The 24,972-nt window shown below is 47.4% G+C and overlaps 1 protein-coding gene across 1 annotated transcript in view; it reads left to right on the top strand.

Moving 5' to 3' along the window:
* Nucleotides 1-24,972, top strand: part of LOC138249586 (guanylate cyclase soluble subunit beta-2-like) — a 278,483-nt gene that overhangs the window by 69,442 nt on the left and 184,069 nt on the right. Inside the window, exons 5-6 of the mRNA XM_069203529.1 lie at nt 3,997-4,096; nt 6,608-6,780. Of these exons, the coding sequence (XP_069059630.1) occupies nt 3,997-4,096; nt 6,608-6,780 (273 nt within the window). The remainder of the gene's footprint in view (nt 1-3,996; nt 4,097-6,607; nt 6,781-24,972) is intronic.

The following is a 24,972-nucleotide window of genomic DNA, read 5'->3' as shown; positions in this document are numbered from 1 at the left end:
GATTTGCCTACAGTGAAGGGTGATTTATATGCCCTTGGACATATTCCCAACATCATTGGTGCCATTGATGGGACACATGTGGTTTTGGTACCCCCCAGTGAAAGTGAACAGGTGTACAGGAACAGAAAAAGTTATCATTCCATGAATGTCCAGGTGGTCTGTTTGGCTGACCAGTACATCTCCCATGTAAATGCCAAGTTCCCTGGGTCAGTGCATGACGCGTACATCATGCGAAATAGCAGCATCCCTTATGTGATGGAACAACTACGGAGACACCGTGTGTGGCTAATTGGTGACTCAGGTTACCCCAACCTGTCGTGGTTACTGACCCCAGTGAGGAATCCCAGGACAAGGGCAGAGGAACGCTACAATGAGGCCCATGGGCGAACTAAAGAACCTTCGGCCTCCTGAAGGCCAGGTTTAGGTGCCTGCATATGACAGGTGGATCCCTAATGTACTCACCAAAGAAGGTGTGCCAGATCATCGTGGCCTGCTGTATGCTTCACAACCTGGCATTGCGACGCCAGGTGCCTTTTCTGCAGGAGGATGGTCCAGATGGTGGTGTTGAAGCAGCTGTGGAGCCTGCGGAGAGTGAAGAGGAGGAAGACGAAGAGGACGACACAGACAACAGGGACACAGTGATACAGCAGTATTTTCAATAACACACAGGTAAGAATCAACACCGGCACTTTACATTTACTTACAGTCTCCTGCCTCTCTACTGTCTGTCCTTTTCACCCAGTGGATGCTAACAGAGTTGTGACTTTCCTTCCAATTTCAGAGATGTGGGCCCCACTGCGTGACCTCTGCTTTGTTTGCCCATGGACTACAGCTGTGTGACAGTGGTATGTTGTCATCACAATGTAACTGGTCATTTTTGCACGTTTATGTCTAATACATATTTTCAACAAAAAAAGGCAGACTCCAGATTATTTGTGTGCAATAAGTGTGTTTATTAAAGTGCTCAATTTTGGGATATGGTTGAAAATCGGTGATGGGTGATGGTGGAGGAATGTCCATGGCAGAGTCCAGATTCTCAGTCTCACAGGTGCATTGTCCATATGCCTGTGGAAGGTGGAGCAGGGGCAGTTTAAGGTTGGACAGGGTGACAATGTGGGACAGTGGGATGACATCAGGGGGTATCCTTTCCTGGCGGGGTCTTGGCATCCTACTCTGTCTTCTTCCTAGATCTCAGGCCCCGCTTGCGGGGTGGTTCTTCTTCTGCAGGAGGTGGGGTTCTGGTGGCAGGTTGTTGCTGTGTCGGGGCCTTCTGTCCACTAGCGCCGGCGGAGGTGGTAGGCTGTTCCTGGTCCATGCTAGTGACAGGGGCCCTTTGTGGTGCCACATGGTCCCGCAATGTGGTGACAATCTGGTTGAGAGCCACAACGATGGTGCCCATTGCGGAACTAATGTTTCTCAGTTCTTCCCTGAACCCCATAAACTGTTCCTCCTGCAGTACCTGGATCTCCTGGAACCTGGCCAGGACCGTCGCCATCGTCTCCTGGGAGTGGTGGTATGCTCCCATGATGGAGGTGAGGGCCTCGTGGAGAGTGGGGTCCCTGGGCCTGTCCCCCCCCGTCGCACAGCAGCCCTCCCAGTTCCCCTGTTTCCCTGGGCCTCTGTCCCCTGGACCGTGTGCCCACTACCACTGCCCCCAGGTCCCTATTGTTGTTGGGGTGGTGGGTTAACCTGGGTGCCCTGTAGTGGTGGACACACCGCTGATTGACGTGTCCTGGAGACAGAGGCATGGGCCCGCTGGGTGGTTGCTGTGCTGGTGTTCCCAGAGGGGGGTAGGTCTGCTGTGGCCTGTGGCTGTCTGAGGGGAACCGACTGTCCCGAGGTCCCCGATGGGCCGGGCTGGTCATCTGGGTCCAGGGAGACAGAGCTGCTGTCATCACTGGGGGCCTCTTCTGGGGGTGGGATGGACATTTCTGGACCCTCCTGGGCGGTGTGGTGGCGTTCGGGTCCTGCAGGGGTATAAGAGTATGGTTATTGCTTCTGTGTGTGCCATTTCGTGCAATGGGTGGGTGCCCGTGTACCCCAGTTCTGGCATTCCTTTGTGGGGGCTGTTGTGACGGCGGTTTGTGGGGGAGATGGGTATGTGCAGTGGGCATGCTTAGGTGATGGGTGTCCATGCTTTGTGGTCGCATGCAGGGCTTGGTGTTGGGATGGGTGGGTTGTGAGGGTGAGACATTTGCAAGGAGTAGGTGTGATGGGGGTGGGGGTGAGGGTGGGGGTATGATTTGGCATGCTGGTGGGGTGGGGAGGATGAAGTAGTGGAGATTCGACTTACCAGAGTCCATTCCTCCACCTACTCCTGCGAGGCCCTCAGGATGCAGGATGTTCAAGACCTGTTCCTCCCATGTTGTAAGTTCTGGGGGTTGAGGTGGGGGTCCGCCGCCAGTCCGCTGCACCGCGATGTTGTGCCTGGATACCATGGAACGCACCTTCCCCCGTAGGTCGTTCCACCGCTTCCTGATGTCGTCCCGATTTCGTGGATGCTGTCCCACAGCGTTGACCCTGTCCACTATTCTTTGCCATAGCTCCATCTTCCTGGCAATGGTGGTGTGCTGCACCTGTGTCCCGAAAAGCTGGGGCTCTACCCGGACTATTTCCTCCACCATGACCCTGAGTTCTGCGTCTTAGAACCTGGGGTGTCTTTGGGGTGCCATGGGGTGGTGTGGATGAGGTGTGGGGTGGTGTTTGCGGTGATGAGTGTGGTGAGTGTAGTGGTGTGTGGTGTTTTGTGCGTGGTTGTTGTGTGGGTGATGGTGTAGTGTGCCTCTGTGTGATGGTGTTCTCTATTCTGTGCTGTCTCTCTCTGGGCTTCTTCTCTGATTTGTGGTCGTAGGGGTTTGTGGGTGTGTGTTTTATAGTTACTTGGGTGTGTGGGAGTGTTGTGTGTATGTGTATCAGGTGTGTGTATTTCAAATTGTCCAATGTGGCTGTGTTTTGGAGCTGTATGTGTATTTTGAGCGCAGCGGTGTGTACCGCCAATGGAATACCGCGGTTGAAAGACCGCCGCGTGGATTCGTGGGTCGTAATGGCATGGGCGTTTTTCTGTTGGCGTGACGGTGGAGGTTTGGTCTTCGCCAGTTTAACGCTGGCCGTTGGTGTGGCGGACTTTTGTTGATGTCAGGTTTTTGGCGGTTTGCCTCTTGAGGGTCAGAATGACCGTGGCGGTTTACCGCTACCGCGGCGGTGTTGTGGCGGCCTTCTGACCGGCGGTAAGCGGCTTTTACCGCCGAGGTCAGAATGACCCCCTTTATGACTTCGGCTCAGCCTATCAGGCTTAATTCTGCTTCCGCTTCTTTCCTGGTTTATGAAGTGCATGTGAACCGTGGTAGACTGTATTCCTGTCTTCAGAAAGGAGCAAGGCTGATACCAGCGTGGCCAACTCCACCGTGGCACAGTTTTACGCTTCTGACAGCATCTCTGCTTTGTGCATGTTGTCATCTTGATTACTGAGTAGTCTCTAATTTCCAACTTGTTTGGGGATTTGCATGTACACAGAGCCCTACTTCTCTCCTCTCAGAGTTGCGTGCTGCTTATCTGCCTCTATGTGTTCCTCCTAACAGTTTTAATTCGAACACCTGCCTTTAACGTCTCCATCACCCTTACACTGCTTGTCGCTGCGCCCCAAGACCGGATAAGAGCACTTCTCTGGTGACTCATGCACGACACTGAACTGCCTCAAGCATGCGGTCTCAACAAATGCTGCACTCTAGCGTTTGATCTCTCCCGCGGAGTAGCAAGCTACCCATCCGACAGCGCATGTCAGCGCACCACGGAGGCGCGTGAAATGTTGTATAGAGGCTTAAATGCAATAACGTAACTGCAACTTCCTTAATTACTGTAAGCATAATTATCATTGTGTGTAAATGCCTCTCACCTACAAATGTAAGGTTATCCAATTTGAAGTTGCGTTTCTGTGCTTTTTGAAAGCTTATAAAATGACTTAGTTAACTTGCTGATCAAGTTAAAGTTGTTTGACAGGAAATGAACGCCCCATCATTCCGTGTGGAAAAAAGATCCGATGGAGCCATGCTGCTGCACTACTACTCCGACAGACGGGGTCTGTGTCACATCGTCCCAGGTACAGGCTGTCTCTGGTCGCTGTTAACTACCGTCACTTGAAATGTCTAAATGAAATAGAATGTTTGTTATTGGCATCATTTTACATACGCCGTTTCCGCAAAACCCCACAGTCTACTGAGTTTCTTGGATCAATGCAATACAAATATGTGCGGGCCCAAAATAGGAGTTATTGGTTTGGCCCAATCCCTGGCAAATATGCACATTTTTAACACTGGAGTTTGTGTGTGAAGAAAGCTAAATCTGTGTTGCCCAGTGAAAGGCACAAAAAATCTCCGGTGTCTCATTTGGAATGAACATGGGACACTGCATTTTGTAGAGTAGCTTGGTGACTCTTGCTTAGGTGAGACCAAAGGTAACGTGGGCGGAAATTCTCAAAGAAGGCAGGGGTACCTTCAGTGATACTGTCGAATGGAATGTCCCCTGTGGAGAGACGTGTTCCCTTGCCCTGTGTCTCTCTGTGTGCAACCCTACTATTTATCTTTTAGTGAGTCCAATAGTCGTGGAAGCCCCCCAATCGTCCTCCTGCTTGCATCAATGTTGGGCTCTGGGGTTCAAGGGACACAATAACGGATGCCTGTTTGAGACAGTGGCTCCTACCCTCGTCCCTGGGCTATAAAAGACTGGCAGTGTTAGGAGTTTAATTCTAGTAAGATGATGGCCATTTACACCTGTGCTCCTATGGGTGAGTTGACTATTCCTTTCTCCAGCATAAAAGGTCAATTCATTCTTGCCTATCTGGAGCCCTATGCCTCCATCACGTCTGAAACATGCATGGTGGATTCCTCTACAATTGGGTGTATGACTGTGCTTCGGTGTGAGGTCCGTGAGCACATCTGATTGTTGGCTTTGTGGAGTCCATTGAACTCGGTGTGTGCACCCTTAAAAATTGTAGCTGGCTTTACGTAATGGGTACCCAGGTCCCTATTGAATCTGGATCCTGTATGTTTTTCCTTCCTTTCACTCCTGCCCCTAGTTAGTGGTTCATGTGGGGTGGTCTGTTAAGTAACCACAGTCCTCTGCCGGAACATTGTCAACTGCGCCTGCTCTTCCTGCTACATGGTAGGCACTTAATTCCTTTGGCAGGGCTCTTTGGGCAGCCTAAAGGGCGAAACAGGTTTTACAGGAAATGCCTTGACACTCAATAACATTACTGAACTGGCCCCTAAAATCACAGGTTTATCAATAAATTAGATATATTTCACTTTTGAACTGAAGCAACATCAACGATTGAGCTTTGAAGAGCATATTTTCCAGACTAAGGTATCAGTCTTCTATCAAGGAGTGCTTAAGTGGCCTACTAGATTTTGAAAGTCGAAACTTACATCATCTCCTTAAGTTAAATTTGCACTTCTCTGTCTCCTTATAATTGAATGTCAAGTCCTGAAGAGGGGTACCTGACTTTTCCATTTGGAGTCCAATAATACTGTACTCCATAACACAAGTTGTTACAATTACAGCCATGTGACCTCTAACTGCCCTGAGACCCCCAGTCACCAGGTCTAAAAATATCTCACAACTTTAGGTCCCAGGTACCTCACAGTGGTGACTTTTGTCCTACCTTTAAACTATCTATAGCCTTCAGTTTTCTATAGATTGTCTCAGGGCGGGGCACAGAGTGGAAGATATAAAATCTAATCAGAGCTCTGGCTCTAGAGTTTTAGGATAACTACTGACAATGTAAAATATTTCCATTTGGATCACTAGTTAATACACTTTTCAGAACCACAACCCACTTTTACAACGACAAACTTTTACGACCCACCTAGCTTAAATCGACAGGAGGCGGGCACGTTTTTAATGTAAAAAAAACATTGTGTGGTGGCACACTTTCATTTCCAGACAACACATTTTCTTTTGAAATGGCCACTAATTGTGCACAGACATACGTTTTCCCTCATGAAACCATATCACAAATGATAATATGTGGAAACCGTAATTCAGTTAAGATTTATCATCTGTGTACCATCAAGTAGTGCTTCTAGATTTGTTTTGATCTTAGTAAAATCTTAGCTTCCATCTCACTTCAGAAAATGTGCTTTATTTTTGCTTTCCTAGCTGCTGAACGTGTACAGTTAATTTACAAGTATTTACATTTTGTCGTGTGTTACAAGAAAATTACATCCGACAGACTTTCCTTTCACACACCTGCACCCCAGCAAGATTGTCACATAATTCACTTTACTTTTCCATCTCTGACTGCGAAGTGAAAGGATTTTGTAAACACCAATCCACATAATAAAAAAAACAGCAATTTGTCAGAAGATATAGCCTGACGTTTGACCTCTGTATTTGAAGTGTGGCAAATGTGACAAGATAAATATATAATTTATAGTATAAAGTTATGAACAAGGCAGCATTGCATTCTGCAAGGACTTTCTGAGAATGAAATGCAGGACATCATTGAAATCTAGGTTGATAAATAAATATGTCCTGCTAAATTACTTATATGTATAGCACCTTTACACTTCGCAAAGATGGTGTGTTTCTTGTAATATTCTATTTCTTGCAGGCATAATTGAGTCAGTTGCAAAAGACTTTTTCGACAGTGAAGTGATAATGGAAATTCTTAATCAAAGTGAAGAAGAAGAGCGCACTGGAAAGAAAGAACATGTAGTATTTCTTGTCCTTCAGACACTTAGAGGGCAACACAGAACACTGAAGCCCAGAGCAGGTGGCACTGATGTAAGTCTGTTGAAAGGACTCAGTAAACACAAATTGTACTATACATATGTTTTGTGTAAGGCTGTTAATCTTCTTAGTGTGCCCTCATTGTGTGCTGTGTGTATATGCATGTACATGACCCACAAAGGTATGCATTTTTGGTTGCATGATGAGATGGTACACATGACCATGTCTCTCCAACAACAACAAGGGAAGTTAAGGGACAGAGGTTAGCTCCACTCTTTGGACTTGCAGCCACATTCTTTTTTAAATTATCTTTTACTGAGGGCTGTGGTGGGAACCAAATGTTTTCAATGCCAGTTCCATAGTATTACAAGCGAGCAAGGCCTTACGCTGCCCATTCCACTACAGCCCACAATCTGAGGATTAGCTGGTTCTAAATCTGTGTAGACAGAAGTGTTTTGAGATTGACGTATTGAAGGTAACTGACAGATGAAAAAGTGCCAATACACAAAACTTGTTGCAGAAAGGCATAGGCAATGAGTAACATTAGAAGATCTAAGAAGGTCTCCCCATCTTCCAAGAATGTTTCGTAGCAACATCGCCTTTGCAGGAGGAAGGCTTAAGGTGTTAAATTCTGGTCAGAAATCAGGAAGCTCCATCGTTTCAAATAACGTCCAATATTATGTTTCACAACATTGCACATGAAAGGGGTGCTTGTATCCTAGAGAGGCAGCCTTTGCTAACATCGTGCAGACCTTATCTTGAAAAAAAACTGGAGATTTCTGCAACCAGTTTTGGATAATGGGGAATTTAAGTGCTTGAGACAAGGTTCACATATTTTTTGATTTTTGAAAACTGAGTTCTTATGGTGTGAGGAGAGGAGTTGATCTGATTTGACTAGATCATTTAGTAATAGGCATCTGTGTCAGATTTTGACATGAGATACTCTTTCCTCAGATTGACTTGTTTACTCTTTCAATCCCAAATTGCTTTCTGAGTTGGTGGATGGAAAGTATGGGGAGTGCCTAGCTGCTTTTAATGTGCAACCTGTCTGTATGTCGCATCATTTTTAGAGGAGACATATGATCATGGTGTTCCAACAGAACAGAGCCCCTCTACCTTTAGTATTGATAAGGAAACAAAGATGGGATTTTCCAAGCTAATAATTAAGGAAACTATTGTTCGGATAAAGCTCACCAGGGATGCATGACCAGATAATGTGCCGGCAGTGGTAATAACAACTAATATTGCATGGTGGACAAGGATGTTCTATACAGTCTTCCAGGAAGATTTCTGGAGAGTTGGAAGGGGGCAGTGATAAAACCAATCCACAAAAAATGTTACTATACTCTCCTGGGAAATTATAGGGAAATTAATCTGTTAGACATAGGTGTTAAAATGTTTTCCAAAATATCATTGAAGATGATTAAGGACTGTGGGGATATAAATTCCATCATACCCCAGGAGCAAGGGGGTTTCAAGGAGAGTCATTCGACCATTGATCACTGTTTTAGTTTGTGGGCCATTGCAAAGAAATCTATAGAGCGGGGGGACACTGTATTGTTGTCGATTTTTACTCCATTTTCTGTGGGATGTATTAAAGGGATATGAGATCCCAAAATACCTACTTTGAATTCTGCAGGAACTCCATAGGGACAACTGGGCTCAAGTGGAGCTGGATAGTGCGGGTTCACTCTCGAGGAAAATCAGTCTAAGAAATGGACTCAGGCAAGGATGTGTATTGGCCCCAACATTGTTTTCCCTGTTTCTCGCTGATCTCCTTGAAGTTTTAAGCTTGCCAAATGTTTTTAGTCCCAAAATGAATGGCAGAAATATTAGATGTCTCTTATATGCAGACGATTTGGTGATTTTTAATCGGACAGCAGTTGGTCTACAACGGAAATTGAAAATATTCGGGGATTATTGCATTAAGAAAAAAATTAAAATAAACATGGAAATAACTAAAGTGCTCAAAATAGGGAATCAGAAAAAGGGTATGAGTTGGGTAATTAATAAAACTAAATAGAGAGAGTGAATAAATATAAATACCTAGGGGTATGGTTTCTTGCCTCCTCACAAGATAAGGCACTGGTATCAATAGTAAGGCTAAGGATATTTGACAAATGATATGGGGGATCATCTCTTCAACCAGTACTGAAAGCCTATCAGGCTGTGGTAAGACCACAGTTTATGTATGGGGTGGAGGTGATGGGTATAGGGGTAATAAGAGCTGGGGTCTGGAAGGTGCCTAAAAAGGTTTCTCTGCCTCCCATCTCTACCATTGTGCAGGCGATTAGAGTAGAGACAGGTCTATTAGGGTGGACACAGATTGCTTGTGTAGAGATATTAAAATTTTGGACAAGAATTGATTTTGCGGGAATATCAAAAATCTCCCTGTTATGTAAAAAGAAGATACTACAAAGTAAATTATCTTGGGCACGGGGAGTAACAGGAAGAATTCAGGATTGTGCCAGAGCAGTAAATATATAGGTAACAAGGGGTATTGATGAGGTGGGATTAAGTATTGCAGAGTTTAAAAGATTATTAAAACAGGTCTCCAGGGATGAGGATCTGTTGTACCTGAGCAATAAATGTTTAGTCTCACATTTTCTAAATTCCGGGGAGAATGATGGAATCTTACCCATTTGGAAATGATTCCAAATATTAAGATGTGCCACATTATATTAAGGTTTCGTTGTGGTTGTAGTTTTTATGTCAGCGAATCGGGAGGTTCTGCAAAATTAACAGAAAATCTGCCAATGTTGTCTTAATGTGAAAATGAATATCCTGTTTGACTGCCTGTGGTTTTTACCCCAATGGGCGAAGTACCTAAAGCCTATGTTTTTTAGATATGGTATTAGAGATAGGGGAAAAAGCGATTTACCTATTGACAGGCATGAGATTTTCAGATGTGACATGTGTGATAGGTCGATTTTTAATCTCCGTTGGTACAGCGCTGAGAGACAATAATGTGACTGATTCACCAAGTTGAAGGAGAAAAAATAGGTTATATAGTAGGGCTTTGTATATGATGTATTTGAATAGTTAGGATATTTTTTATAGTATTTCATGGTATGATATTTAATTGTGTGTATTGAAATGTTATGTGATAAAGTGTTTTAGTAGTGTTTTAAAGGCTATGGCCTAAATAAACATGTTTTTTCAACAACAACAGTGTAATTTTAAACAGTGGTAGAATTCCAAAAATCATAAAGTATATGTTATCAGAGAAAATTACTATTAGAATGGAAGTTCAAATAAGAAAGATAATGTATTCAAGGAGGTTTAGGTACTTCATCAGCTAAGGGTTGATGCATAAAAGGTTTTGAAACTGCAGAATCTAGAAAAATGGTTATTGGAAACAGAGGAGCATTTTGATGATAGTTAAAGACATTGGGACACGATGGGGGTCATTACAACATTGGCGGCAAAAAGCCGCTTACCGCCGTGCAGAAGACCGCCAACACACTGCCGCGGAATTCCGCCACGGTCATTATGACCCACAGCTCGGAATCTGCCAAAATCCAGACACCCACACAAGTCCGCCACACCAAAGGTCAGTGATAAACTGGCGATAACAAAACCTCCACCATCACGCCAACAGGAATACGCCCACACTATCATGACCCACGAATACACACACATTTACAAAACACAACCACATTGGGCATTTCGAAATACACACACCTGATACACATACACACACCACTCCCACACACCCAATACAATATAAAACACACACCCACGTCACCCACAAACCCTTACATCATCAATTGCGACTGAGGGCCACAGAGAGACACCACCATCTACAAACTAGCATCCACAGGCACTCCACACCATCACTCACACAACATCCACGCACCTCACACAACACACCTCTAAATATCACCCCACACATCACAACACACACCACCCCACACATCACCCACACCACCCCATGGCACAGCAAAGACACCCCAGGTTCTCTGAGGAGGAGCTCAGGGTCATGGTGGAGGAAATCATCCGGGTAGAAACACAGCTATTCGGATCACAGGTGCAGCACACCACCATACCTAGGAAGATGGAGCTACGGCGAAGAATCGTGGACAGGGTCAACGCAGTAAGACAGCACCCAAGAACTAGGGATGACATCAGGAAGAGGTGGAACGACCTACGGGGAAAGGTGCGTTCCGTGGTCTCCAGACACCACATCGCGGTTCAGAGGACTGGCGGTGGACCCCCACCTCCTCCCCCACAACTAACAACATGGGAGGAGCAGGTCTTGGCTATACTGCATCCTGAGGGCCTCGCAGGAGTAGCTGGAGGAATGGACTCTGGTAAGTTAAATCTTAACTATTACACCCCCACCCACCTGCATGCTATCACATACCCCCACCCTCGCCCTCTCCCCCATCACTCCAACTCCTCATGTTTGTCCCAATATCAGAAACCACACATCCCAAACTCAAGCCCTGTATGTAACACCAAAGCATCAACACCCATCACCAATGCATGGCCACTACACATACCCATACACCCCCCTAAACCATTATCACACAAGGTCCGACACAGGAATGCAAGCACTGGGGTACACGGTCACCCTCCCATTGCACACCATGGCATACACAGATGCAATAATCATGCCTTTACACCCTTGCAGGACCCCTACCCAACGTCACCGGACAGAAGGGTCCACATATGTCCACTCCACCCACAGAAGAGGCCCACAGTGATGACAGCAGCTCTGTCCAACTGGATCTAGATGACCAGCCCGGCCCATCTGGGACCTCGGGACAGTCGGTTCCCCTCACACTGGCACAGGCCACTACAGAGCTTGCCCCCTCTGGAAACACCAGCGCAGCACCCACCCAGCGGGCCCATACCTCTGTCCCCAGGACACATCAATCAGCAGTGTGTCCACCACTACAGGGAACCCAGGCTAACCCACCACTGCAACAACACCAGGGACCTGGGGGCAGTGGTAGTGGGCACACAGTTCAGAAGACAGAGGCCCAGGAACACAGGGGAACTGGGAGGGCTGCTGTGCGACACGGGGAGGACAGGCCCAGGGAACCCACTCTCCACGAGGCCCTCTCCAACATCATGGGAGCCTACCACCATTCCCCGGAGACGATGACAACGGTACTGGCCAAGTTTCAGGAGACCCAGCGGCTGCAGGAGGAACAGTGTTTGGGCTTCAGGGAGGAACTCAAATCCATCAATTCCACCCTGGGCACCATTGTAGGGGTGCTGAAAGAACTCATCAACACCAGGAGGGACACTGTGGCACAACAAGGGGCCCCTGACACTAGCCTGCAGGGAGAACTGCCCATCACCTCCGCTGCCATTAGTGGACAGGAGGCATCGCCACAGGACCACCACACCAGCACCCCACCCCCTGCAGATGGAGAACCACCCCGCAAACAGTCCCTGAGATCTAGGAAAAAGACAGAGAACAATGCCATGGCCCCCACCAAGAAATGAGACCACCCTGATTGTCATCCTTCTGTCCCACTTTGTCACCCTGCCCATACTTAAACTGCCCCAGGTCTACTTCCTATGCCCCTTTGGACAATGCACCTGTGAGACTAATAGACTGGACTCTGCCATGGACATTCCTCCACCATCACCCCTGACCATCTTACAACCCCCTCAACTATTGAGCACTTAAATAAACACCCTTAAATCAAAAAACAATCTTGAGTCAGTCTGTGCTTTCGAAAATGTGTATTTGCAATAACAGTGGCAAAATGCTATATCAAATGTAATGTCAACATACCTATGTCACACAGCTCTAGTCCATGTGGAAACGAACCAGATGTCACACAGTGGGACCCACATCTGTGAAATCGTAAGGGAAAGTGACAACTCAGTGACCATACACTGGGTGAAAATGACAGACAGATGAGAGGAAGTAGAATTAAATCAGATGTAGCAGGCTGTGTTGTCTTCTTACCTGTGTCTCACTGGAAGTATTGCAGGATCACCGTTTTCCTGTTGTCTATGTCCTCTTCTTCTGCTTCCTCGTCTTCACTGTCCACAGGCTCCACAGCTGCCACAACACATCCATCTGGACCATCCTCCTGCAGAAAAGACACCTATCGTCGCAAAGCCAAGTTGTGAAGCATACAGCAGGCCACGATGATCTGGCACACCTTCTTTGGTGAGTAGAAGAGGGGACCACCATATGGAGGCACCAGAACCTGGCCTTCAGGAGGCCGAAGGTCCGCTCTATAACCCTCCTAGTTCTCCCATGGGCCTCATTGCAGCGTTCCTCTGACCTTGTCCTGGGATTCCTCACTGGGGTCAGTAGCCATTACAGGTTGGGGTAACCAGAGTCACCTGCAAATGGTGAGGGACAACTGTTAGACACACACTAACTCATACGGACATCCCCAGACCCAGACAACTATTCACACTGTATTGGGTCCATGTCCTCACCTAATAGGTACACACGGTTCCTCTGGAGTTGCCCCATCACATAAGGGATGCTGCTATTTCTCAAAATGTAAGCATCATGCTTTGAGCCAGGATATTTGGCATTCACATGGGAGATGTACTGGTCTGCCAAACACACCATCTGCACATTAATCGAATGGTAACTCTTCTGGTTTCTGTACACCTGTTCACTCCTGCGGGGGGACCAAGGCCACATGTGTCCCATCAATGGCACCTATGATGTTGGGGATATGTCCCAGGGCATAGAGATCACCTTTCACTGTAGGCAAATCCTCCACCTGACGGAAAACGATGTAGCTTCGCATGTGTTTCAGCAAGACAGACAACACTCTGGACAACACGTTGGAAAACATAGGCTGGGACATCCCTGATGCAATGGCCACTGTAGTTTGAAATGACCCACTTGCTAGGAAATGGAGTATTGACAGCACCTGCACTTGGGGGGATTCCTGTGGGATGGCGGATAGCTGACATCAGGTCTGGCTCCAACTGGGCACACAGTTCCTGGATTGTGGCACGATCAAGTCTGTAGGTGATGATCACATGTCGCTCCTCCATTGTTGACAGGTCCACCAGCGGTCTGTACACCGGAGGATGACGCCATCTCCTCACATGCCCCAGCGGACGGTGCCTATGGAGGAGAACAGCGAGCAGAGAGTCAACCAACTCTGAGGTACGTAAACAAAGCTTACTCTGAAATATTAGCAAATCGACATATGCCTGTGTTAGAAATTGGGTTTTTGGTTGCCAGTCAGGTTACCCTCTGTCCAAGCAAGAACCCTCACTCTAGTCAGGGTAAGTCACACACAATCCAAAATTAGCCTGTGCCCACCCTCTGGTAGCTTGGCACGAGCAGTCAGGCTTAACTTAGAAGGCAATGTGTAAAGCATTTGTGCAATAAATCACACAATAACATAATATAGCACCACAAAAATACACCACACAGTGTTTAGAAAAATATATAATATTTATCTGGGCATTTGCAGGTCAAAATGATCAAAGATGCAATAGGAATTTGTAAGGATATCACTGAAAAGTGATATAAAGGGGGTCATTCTGACCCTGGCGGTCTTGGACCGCCAGGGTCACGAATGACGGAAGCACCGCCAACAGGCTGGCGGTGCTTCAAATGTCATTCTGACCGCGGCGGTAAAGCCGCAGTTGCCCTGCCGGGGCCGGCGGTATTCTGCCGTTTTTGCCCCGGCTGGGAGAATCTGCCAGGGCAGCGCTGCAAGCAGCGCTGCCCTGGGGATTCTGACCCCCGTACCGCCAGCCTGTTTCTGGTGGTTTTCACCGCCAGGAAGAGGCTGGCGATAAGGGGTGTCCTGGGGCCCCTGGGGGCCCCTGCACTGCCCATGCCAGTGGCATGGGCAGTACAGGGGCCCCCTAACAGAGCCCCGGCCAGCTTTTCACTGTCTGCCTAGCAGACAGTGAAAAGCGCGACGGGTGCAACTGCACCCGTCGCACCGCTGCAACACAGCCGGCTCAATTCGGAGCCGGCTCTTGTGTTGCGGCCTCATTCCCACTGGGCCAGCGGGCGCTAACTTGGTTAGCGCCCGCCGGCCCAGCGGGAATGTTGGAATGGGGACGCGGAAATTTGGCCGCATGGCGGCCAAATGGCGGTTTCCGCCTGGCGGGCGGCGGTTCCCGCCCGCCAGAGTTGGAATCACCCCCAAAGTGTCTTAAGTCTTTAAAAAGCAAACAAAGTCTCTTTCAAGCACAAAGTACCTGGTTTGGAGTGGAAAATCTCCGCAAAGGGCCGCAGAAGAAGAGATACGTGGAAAAATGGTGTGTGCGTCGATTTCTCCCCAGCACACGCGGACTTGCGTCGTTATTTTTCACGCGGGGAAGTCGTGCGTCATTTTACGGCGCGCGAACAGTCTCTTTCTATGGGTCGCGGGATTACCAGATGTCCCGGGTCTGTGCGTGGATTCTCCTGCTTGTTTTCCGGCTGCGCGTCGTTCTGCAGGGCTGTGCGTCGAAGTTTCGCTCTCACGGCAGGCGTTGCGTCGATTTCTACTCTGGAGGTCGGGCGGCGTTGTCCCTGCGAGGCCGTGCGTCGAAGTTCCGGTCGTCCCGAAGGCGTCACGTCGGTGTGCAGCGTTTTTCTCGCCGCAGAACAAGCTGTGCGTCAAAAATTTTGCCGCACGAAGCGTCCAAGTGAAAAAGAGAAGTCTTTTTGGTCCTGAGACTTCAGGGAACAGGAGGCAAGCTCTATCCAAGCCCTTAGAGAGCACTTTTACAGCCAGATAAGAGTTCAGCAAGGCAGCAGGCCAACAGCAAGGCAGCAGTCCTTTGGAGAAAGCAGACAGGTGAGTCCTTTGAGCAGCCAGACAGTTCTTCTTGGCAGGATGTAGTTTCTGGTTCAGGTTTCTTGTCCAGCAAGTATCTGATGAGGTAGGGCAGAGGCCCTGTTTTATACTAAATTGTGCCTTTGAAGTGGGGATGACTTCAAAGAGTGTCTAAGAAATGCACCAGGTTCCCTTTCAGTTCAATCCTGTCTGCCAGGGTCCCAGTAGGGGGTGTGGCAGTCCTTTGTGTGAGGGCAGGCCCTCCACCCTCCCAGCCCAGGAAGACCCATTCAAAATGCAGATGTATGCAAGTGAGGCTGAGTACCCTGTGTTGGGATGTGTCTGAGTGAATGCACCAGGAGCTGTCAACTAAACCAAGCCAGACGTGGATTGAAGGGCACAGAAAGATTTAAGTGCAAAGAAATACTCACTTTCTAAAAGTGGCATTTCTAGAATAGTAATATTAAATCCGACTTCACCAGTCAGCAGGATTTTGTATTACCATTCTGGCCATACTAAATATGACCTCCCGGCTCCTTTCAGATCAGCAGCTGCCACTTCAACAATGTATGAGGGCAGCCCCAATGTTAGCCTATGAAGGGATCAGGCCTCACAGTAGTGTAAAAACGAATTTAGGAGTTCTACACTACCAGGACATATAACTACACAGGTACATGTCCTGCCTTTTACCCACATAGCACCCTGCTCTAGGGGTTACCTAGGGCACACATTAGGGGTGACTTATATGTAGGAAAAGGGGAGTTTTAGGCTTGGCAAGTACTTTTAAATGCCAAGTCGAAGTGGCAGTGAAACTGCACACACAAGCCTTGCAATGGCAGGCCTGAGACAAGGTTAAGGGGCTACTGAAGTGGGTGGTACAACCAGTGCTGCAGGCCCACTAGTAGCATTTAATCTACAGGCCCTAGGCACATATAGTGCACTCTACTAGGGACTTATAAGTAAATTAAATAGCCAGTCATGGATAAACCAACCAATAGTACAATTTACACAGAGAGCATATGAACTTTAGCAATGGTTAGCAGTGGTAAAGTGCCCAGAGGTCAAAAGCCAACAACAACAGGTCAGAAAAAATAGGAGGAAGGAGGCAAAAAGTTTGGGGATGACCCCGTCAAAAAGCCAGGTCCAACAGCCTGTATGAGTGTTTAGGCAAGGCCTAGATATGTGTGACGCAGTCCAAAATAATGGCATGTGGGCCCATGAAATGGCGGCTGCCTGACCTGTAAAGTGGGACAATGGGATATGAGGTATGTGCGCTGGCGTTGTACACCGTCACGGTAGGCGGTCGAAGACCGCAACGCAATCCTGCATTGGTTAACATTGGACCCTATGGGTCCCAGGAGCCAATGACAATTTACGCCGGCAGTGACGGTACGCACCGCCACGGACGTGACCACCATTTTCTCTCTGTTCAATCACTTGATACCTGATCTTCGACAGGAGGGGACCTACACTGCAAGTGCTGCTGTGACCTCAGTCTGGAAGAGAAAATGGCTTGTGTGTCTGGGGAAAGGGCCCCTGCCTTCAGCACGGAGGAGTTGGAGAAACTCGTGGATGGGGTCCTTCCTCAGAACACGCTACTCTATGGTCGTCCAGACAAACAGGTAAGTACACTGTGACCATGCTGTATGGGCAATGCCTGTGTGGAGTGGTGTGGATGAAAGATGGGGGAGGGTGAGAATGAGGCGTGCATGAAACGACGGTGAGTGCATGTGCGTCATGGCAAGGGTAGGGATGCGGGCCAATTACTGTGACAGTGCGGCCGGCAATAACTTCTCTTTTTCCCCTGTACTATTCCTGTAGGTCAGTGCCCACCAGAAAAAGGACATTTGGCGTGCCATCGCCAAAGAATTCCGGACCCTGGGGGTCTACCACAGACGGAGCACCCACTGCCGGAAAAGATGGGAGAACATTTGCCACTGGAGCAAGAAGACGGCAGAGGCCCAGCTGGGGATGGCCTCCCAACGTGGGAGGGGTGCCCGTCGCACCATGACCCCCCTGATGTTCAGGATCCTGGCGGTGGCGTATCCGGAGTTGGATAGGTGCCTGAGGGCATCACAGAAGCCACAAGAGGGTGAGTACACTCTCATTCTGCTGATTCAGCGCGCATAGTAGGTGTCTGGGTAGGGGAGGTGGGCTGTGGGTTCCCCTAGGCCAGGGCGAGTTTAGGAGGCAAAGACCCTTCTTAAGGCAGGCCCTGTGGCACCCCACCCCACCTGTGTACAGTGCCAACTACACCTAGTGAGGCTCTTGTGACATCCATGTGTGCAGCAATCAGGCATAGCCTTGTAACCCATGTCCCTGGGATTGAATAGGGAACTCCAAGTACACGGCGTAGTGGAGGGGGCTTCTGTGTCTGTAGTGCCCGCCAACGGTAGCGGTATTGCATGCTCTCAACATGACTTTCTTCTGTCTTCCCCCCCTTTTTGTGGTCTCCCTGTTCTTGTGTGCATTAGCATCATCAGGCGGAGGAGCAGTGGCACCGGAGCAGGAGGGAGCTGCATCCCACATGGCCCTGGAGGGCGACACTACGGAGTCTGAATTTACCAGTGGGACAGAGGGCGAGGGGAGCTCCACGGCAAGGACAGGAGCTGACACCAGAGACACGGACTCCTCCTCTGATGGGAGCTCCATTGCGGTGACGGGCCCATCTGTGCCCCCCGCATCTACTGGTACAGCCGCCACCCCACCTACCAGCACCGCCCTCCCAGCAGCCCCTCAGCGTGTGTCCCGTGCCCGCTCACCCAGGAGGGTGGGCATCTCCTTCACCCCAGGCACCTCAGCCCCTACCCTTGTCACCCCTGCTGCCCTCAGTGAGGAGGCCATTGACCTCCTCAGGTCCCTCACTGTTGGGCAGTCTACCATTTTAAATGCCATCCAGGGTGTAGAGAGGCAGTTGCAACCAACAAATGCATACCTGGAGGGCATTCATTCTGGTCAGGCAGCCCATCAGCGAGCTTTTCAGACTCTGGCCTCAGCACTGATGGCAGCCATTGTCCCTGTCTCTAGCCTCCCCCCTCCAACTTCCTCCACCCAGACCCAAACCCCTGTGCCTCAGACTATCCCAAGCACACCATCAGACCAGCATGCACACACCTCAACACACAAGGGAAGCTCTGGCAAACATAAGCACCACACATTCCACAGACACTCACGCAAGCATCACACACATGCAGACACACCAACATCCACTGCCTCCACTGTGTCCCCCTCCTCCTCGTCTCCCTCCTCCCTCCCTGTCTCGTCTCCACTCACACCTGCATGCACTACATCCTCAGCCACTACGTCCATCACCAGCACACCCACCACCACACCCCGCTCACGTGCAGTCACCACCCCCACTACCATTCACACATCCCCTGTGTCCTCTCCCAGTGTGTCTCTGAGGCCACCTCCCAAGGTACACAAACGCAGCCACACACCCACCCAACAGCCATCCACCTCACAACATCCTCCAGCCCAAGCACCTTCACCCAAAGTCACCAAACGTACACCTCCTACAACCACTACCTCTTCCTCCACTCCCAAACCCCCTCCATCTACCCGTCCCAGTGTTCCTAAGAAACTTTTCCTTTCCAACCTTGACCTCTTTCCCTCACCTCCCCAACCCTTCAGTCTCCTAGGGCCCGACTCTCCAGGTCCCAACCCAGCCCCTCAGACACAACATCTGCGGGACCAGTGGTGCCAGTAGTAACTGGCTTCTGGAGTGTGCCAGGCAGCAGGGCAGCCAGTGTGGCAAGGAGCCAGAGCACGGACAGTCCCCCACCTGTAAAGCATAAAAAGTTGGCCAGTGCCCGGCGGGAGAGGGGAAAGAAATCAGCCACCAAAGCTGCTCCCAGGGGTACAGTTGGGGTGTGGATACAGCTGCGCCACCATCCAAGGTCAGGAAGGGGCACAGTAAAACCAGCAAGTCTGGGAAGATCTGCACGGCGGACAAGACCGCCACCAGCCCCGTTGCCCAGGACACCGCTGCCCAGGACACCACCGCCACCAGCCCCGCTGCCCAGGACACCGCTTCCCAGGACACCACCGCCAGCAGCACCGCTGCCCAGGACACCGCCACCAGCAGCACCGCTGCCCAGGACACCGCCGGCACCAGCCCCGCTGTCCAGGACACCGCCGCCAGCAGCACCGCTGCCCAGGACACCGCCGTCACCAGCCCCGCTGCCCAGGACACTGCCGCCACAAGCAGCACTGCTGCCCAGGACACCGCCGCTAGCAGCACTGCTGCCCAGGACACTGCCGCCAGCAGCACGCAAGCCAGTGAGCGCCAATGATTCCGACGCTACTGAGGCCGCCACGGGCAGGATGAAGCACTCTGGGCACAAAGCCCCCTCCAGAACCAGTGGAGAACAGCATCCACTACCTCTGTCCTTGGCAGGATGAAGCACTCTGGGCACAAAGCCCCCTCCAGAACCAGTGGAGTATCACATCCACTCACACAGTCCTTGGCAGGATGAAGCACTCTGGGCACAAAGCCCCCTCCAGAACCAGTGGAGTATCACATTCACTCACACAGTCCTTGGCAGGATGAAGCACTCTGGGCACAAAGCCCCCTCCAGAAACCAGTGGAGAATGTTATCCACTTGAGAGACTGTGGCTTTGCACTCCCCAGGATTGAATAGTGGGCAAACCACGCACTGTAGAGACTTGAGAGACTGCGGCTTTGCACTCCCCAGGATTGAACAGTGGGCAAACCACCCACTGTAGAGACTTGAGAGACTGTGGCTTTGCACTCCCCAGGATATAGCAGTGGGCAAACCACCCACTGTAGAGACTTGAGAGACTGTGGCTTTGCACTCCCCAGGATTGAACAGTGGGCAAACCACCCACTGTAGAGACTTGAGAAACTGTGGCTTTGCACTCCTCAGGATTGGAGCCCCCTGGTAGATCTGGCGTCGTGCACTAGTTCGGCTGAGGTGCCCCCCCTTCCCTTCCCCCTGAGGTGCCTGTTTTATTTCTATCTAATGCCCCAGCAGTGTTCTCTCCATCTTGTTCGGGTATTGAGTGTCGGCCTCGCCCATGCCTTTTGGGCCCAGTGGTCCACATACTATGATAGTGGAATACCTTGGACTTGGATTATTGGTGTATATATTTGTTTATAGTGTGAATATCTGAATATATGTATAGATTTTTTATTACTGTCTTCGTATATATTACAATCATTCGACTCATTTCCTTTTGTCCTTCCTTCTTCCAGGGGGCCTGGGGGTGTAACTGTGATGTATCATGATGTATTAGTGTGTGTGTTGTCGTGGGTGAGGGTGGGGGTGGGAGTGTTGCGTGTTGCGTGTGTGTGTGTCACTGTTTTTCCCTTCCCCCTCCCCTGTGTCGTAGGTGCAGTACTCACCGTGGTCTTCGCCGCCAGCGTTCGTGCTCCTGGTAGAGGAGCAGGAAGATAAAGGCTGGAAGAATCTGAAGTTCCGGTTCCATGGCATCCTGGTTCCTCGTGGGATGTGTAGAGATGAGAGTTTTCCCTTCCAAGTCCTGTTTCCGCCGTGTTTTTGTTCGCGGTGTATCCGTCCCGGAAAAGGTGGCGGATTCGTGGCTTGTAATAATGTGGTACATTGTCTTCCGCCTGTCTTTTGGCGGTTATCGCCGCGGTGTTTGTTTGTACCACCTTGGCAGTCGGAGTGTTAAAGTGGCTGTCTATGTTGGCGGTTTCCGCCACGGTCGTAATTCCATTTTTTTTCCGCCGGCCTGTTGGTGGTTTTTCCACCACTTTAACACCGACCGCCAGGGTTGTAATGGCCACCTATATGCCCTATCTAGTCTATGATTGTAGCAAACACCATACCACCATGGGTGAATTAAATATGTAGAGCTTTCTTCAATTTTTTTGTAATCTGTTGATATGCAACAGCAATTAATAAGTCTGCAATTTGTATATTAAAAGCACAGCAATGCCAACCATCAGAAAGGCTACCTAAAAATAAACTAATAATGGAGACTGGTATTTGTGTGTGAATTTTTTTTAAATTTGTTTCCATACTTGTAACCAAAATTGATAGGTGGAGGGACCCTCAAATAAAATATGTTTAATATCAGAAACTAATGCAGAACAGGAACAACACGCCAAGCGTATGTAAAGAGGCAGAAGTAACTAAAAGAGGATTATGAATAAAAAAGAGCATTTGAGTTGTGTTGGAAGCCCATGATGTCTTGCGGTTTTAAGCCATAATTTGTTCCACAAGGGAACCGGAATGGAGGTGTGGAGATCTGCTTCCCATTGCATTTCAAGGGTTGATTTTTGTCGGTCAACAGGGGGAGAGGTAAGGTGGGTATATTAACAAGAAGCGGTAGGGGCAGTTAGCAGGAATGTTGGTATAGGTGAGATAGGAAGATAGGAACTAAATATTGAATGAAGTGAAGGGTGTGTGGTAGGAATAGAAGAGATCCGTAACTGAAATTTGTGTTGACCTGAGGAAGTGATAAATGGATTGAGCCTGTGAAAAAGAGATACTTGAGTGGTTACGGATTAATTGATGAGTCCATAGTAGACCTTTATTTCTCCATGCCTTCTAGAAAATAGCTTTATTATTAATTTTAATTAGTTTATTATAGCAGATCAAGGATTGAAGGAATTGATCTAGAGGTGTAAGAGAAGAAATACAAAATGGGCGCAATATACTGCAACCATTCTTAAGAATAGGAAGCAACATGGAATAAGGGCTTTGAGTAAAAGATAAAAATTCTACAAAGGAGAAAGTTTGAATAAAAGATAACTCCAATTCTGTCCATAAGGTAGGTGGAATTATGGTTGAGCTATCTAGAAACGTTATTGATTGTTTTAAAAAGAAAGCATTTTGATATGATTGAAAATGAGGAATATTAACTCCCCCTTATTGCTTATTCCTTTGCAATTTGAACAAAGATATACAGTGTTTTTGATTATTCTATAAGAATGCAGTTAGGATAGAATACATTTTTTTAAAGTAGAAGCAGGAAAATTAATTGGAGTTACCGAAAGACAGAAGAGAATGATAGGGACTAACATCATCTTAATAGAATCTAACCTACCCCATCAGGATAGAAATAGAGGATTTAATTGTGAAATACGGTTAGATAAAGAAAAGTAGTAGAATTTTGGTATAACGTACCTTTTACAAAATGTGTGAACCAAAGGCCCATGTATTTGATTTTTATAGGGCTCCAAAGAAACCCTAAAGGGAGAAAATCATGTTTGAGACACCATTTATTAAGTGGAAGAACTTCACATGTGTCATAATTAAGCTTATAACCTGAAATAGAAGCTTCATTTAAAAAGGGTTGTAAGGAAGGATTGGGAGAGGCCATATATATAAAAAGAATATAATCAGCATAGACTGAAAATTGTATTTGCTTTTCTCCATATTTTAAACCTTCTATGGCAAACTTTTGTCAAATTTTAGATAGAAAGGGCTCAACAGCAAGAGTAAAAAGAAGAAGAGATAGGGGACAGCCTTGTCATACCCCACTGTGTAAAAGAAAAGGAGAGGAGATTAATCAAAAGCAAATATAGATGCAGAAGGGGAAGAGTATAAAAGAGAGACTAAGGGGCTCATTAAGAGTTTGGTGGTCCAAACGGGCGACCGCCAAATTCATGGAGAGGACGCCACTTCGCCTCTACCCTATTGCAAGGTTTCAACCGGCCTGACCTGGCTGACCGGCAGAAACCTTGAAATAGAGTGTTCCCTATATATATACATATTAAGGCTTCTTGAAATGTCCCGGTAGCAGAATTAGAAGAAGTCAAAATGGTAAATAATAAATGTAATGTAGAACAACATTCATTAAAGAAAGAAGTGAAGAGAGAATTCAGTAGGAAACCCATCAGGTCTAGGAGTTTTGCCTCTTTTAATAAAGTAAATAGCAATACCAATGTCATGAGTTGTGATATCAGAATCAAGGGAAGAAAAATCATTGGTGAAATCAAACTCTTTATGTATAGAAGAAAGATATGAATTAATATCAGATTGTTGAGGATCTAATTCTGGTGTATAGAGATTTTGATTGAAGTTAGTAAATTCATTAAGGATACCATTGTCTCTAAAAAGAGGTATGGAGTCATCTCTTAAAATAGTTTCTATTTTAGTTCTTTCCTTTTTAATTTTAAGATAATTTGCTAAGAGGTTACCTGCTTTATTTTGACCACTATAGTATCTGGAAATAGATTATAAGAAGACAGAAGGGAGCTTATTTCATGGAGAGTTTATTGAAGTCAAATGTGGCCTTAAATTATCTAAACAGGTCATAGATTTGGATGTGAAGTAGGACTGTTCTAAAGATTTAATGTTTTTCATTAGATCCAGTGCTTTTTTAACTCTATTTTCCATTTGGTGGAAACATAATTGATTCTATAATTCCTAGAAGCAGCTTTGAAAGCATCCCAAATAATTTGAAATAATAAATCAGGAGATTTCTTCAAAGCAAAATATTCCTTAAAAAAGTATCAAAACATTTTGTGTTCCAATAAAAAAGAAGTATTGAAGTGCCAATGCCTAACTTTTGGGGGAAGGTGGAGAATAGAAGAGATTAGAAGCGAGTATGAAAGCAGAACGAGAAAAGAGGTACAAATAAAGAAAAGAAAACATAAAAAGGATAAAAGAAATCAGGATGTTGACAGGGTGAAAATAAGACAAAAGACACACCAAATATGAAGGAAAAATAATCGGGTGTGGTGCAACCACCAAAGGGAAGATGTCAACAACCGGGATCCAGAGGCAGCCGGAAAAAATAACATCCAGACCATAAATATGGGTATAAAAATAGGAGAGGTTGCGGGACACGACACAGGAAAAGTATCTAAGAAGTGAAGACAAAGATACATATTATTATGTTACACAAAAATATACTTCTAAAAGAGTAATAAACTAATAAAGCATGAAGTTAAATAGTAGATTAACCAAAATATTACAACATAAGATAATACAAGATAATACAACAACAACAACATGAAACATTACAAGAAATGTATATAATGCCTTCAAGTGAAAGTATAATTAGAAGTGTCCATTGTTTCCACTTTACAATAATGAATACACTTCTGGAGCACAGAGGCATCTTTGTACGTTGTCATTTTGTTATTATAATTTACTTTAAAGAAGCACGGATGTTTAAGACCAAATCGGGCTCCAAGAGAAGGTCTTGCAGGACGCATGTCTAGAAATTTCTTCCATCTGTCTGTTATAGCTTTAGCCAGATCCAAACAAAATGTGATGGGTTTCCTTGCCAAGTATTATGTCCTTTGGTTTTTGCTGCCTTGATAACTGTGAGGAGATCTTGATATTCTAGAAAACATATTATGACTCCCTGAGATTTTTGTGATTCAGAGGCATGTTGAAATCGATGACCAAGTCTATGAGCATGTTGTATATTGTGGGCCAAACTACTACAGTGGGGGCTGCCACATTCTATTTTAAATGCCATCAAAATGATATACTCCGATACTTGGGTGAAGGTTAAACTGGGGGAAGGCTCTCACCTATCCAGGGCAGTCAAAACAACAGTGGGGGTGAAGCAA

This window comes from Pleurodeles waltl, chromosome 8, assembly GCF_031143425.1.
Source record: "Pleurodeles waltl isolate 20211129_DDA chromosome 8, aPleWal1.hap1.20221129, whole genome shotgun sequence".
Classification (NCBI taxonomy): Eukaryota; Metazoa; Chordata; class Amphibia; order Caudata; family Salamandridae; genus Pleurodeles; species Pleurodeles waltl.
This window is presented reverse-complemented; position numbering and strand designations above follow the sequence as displayed.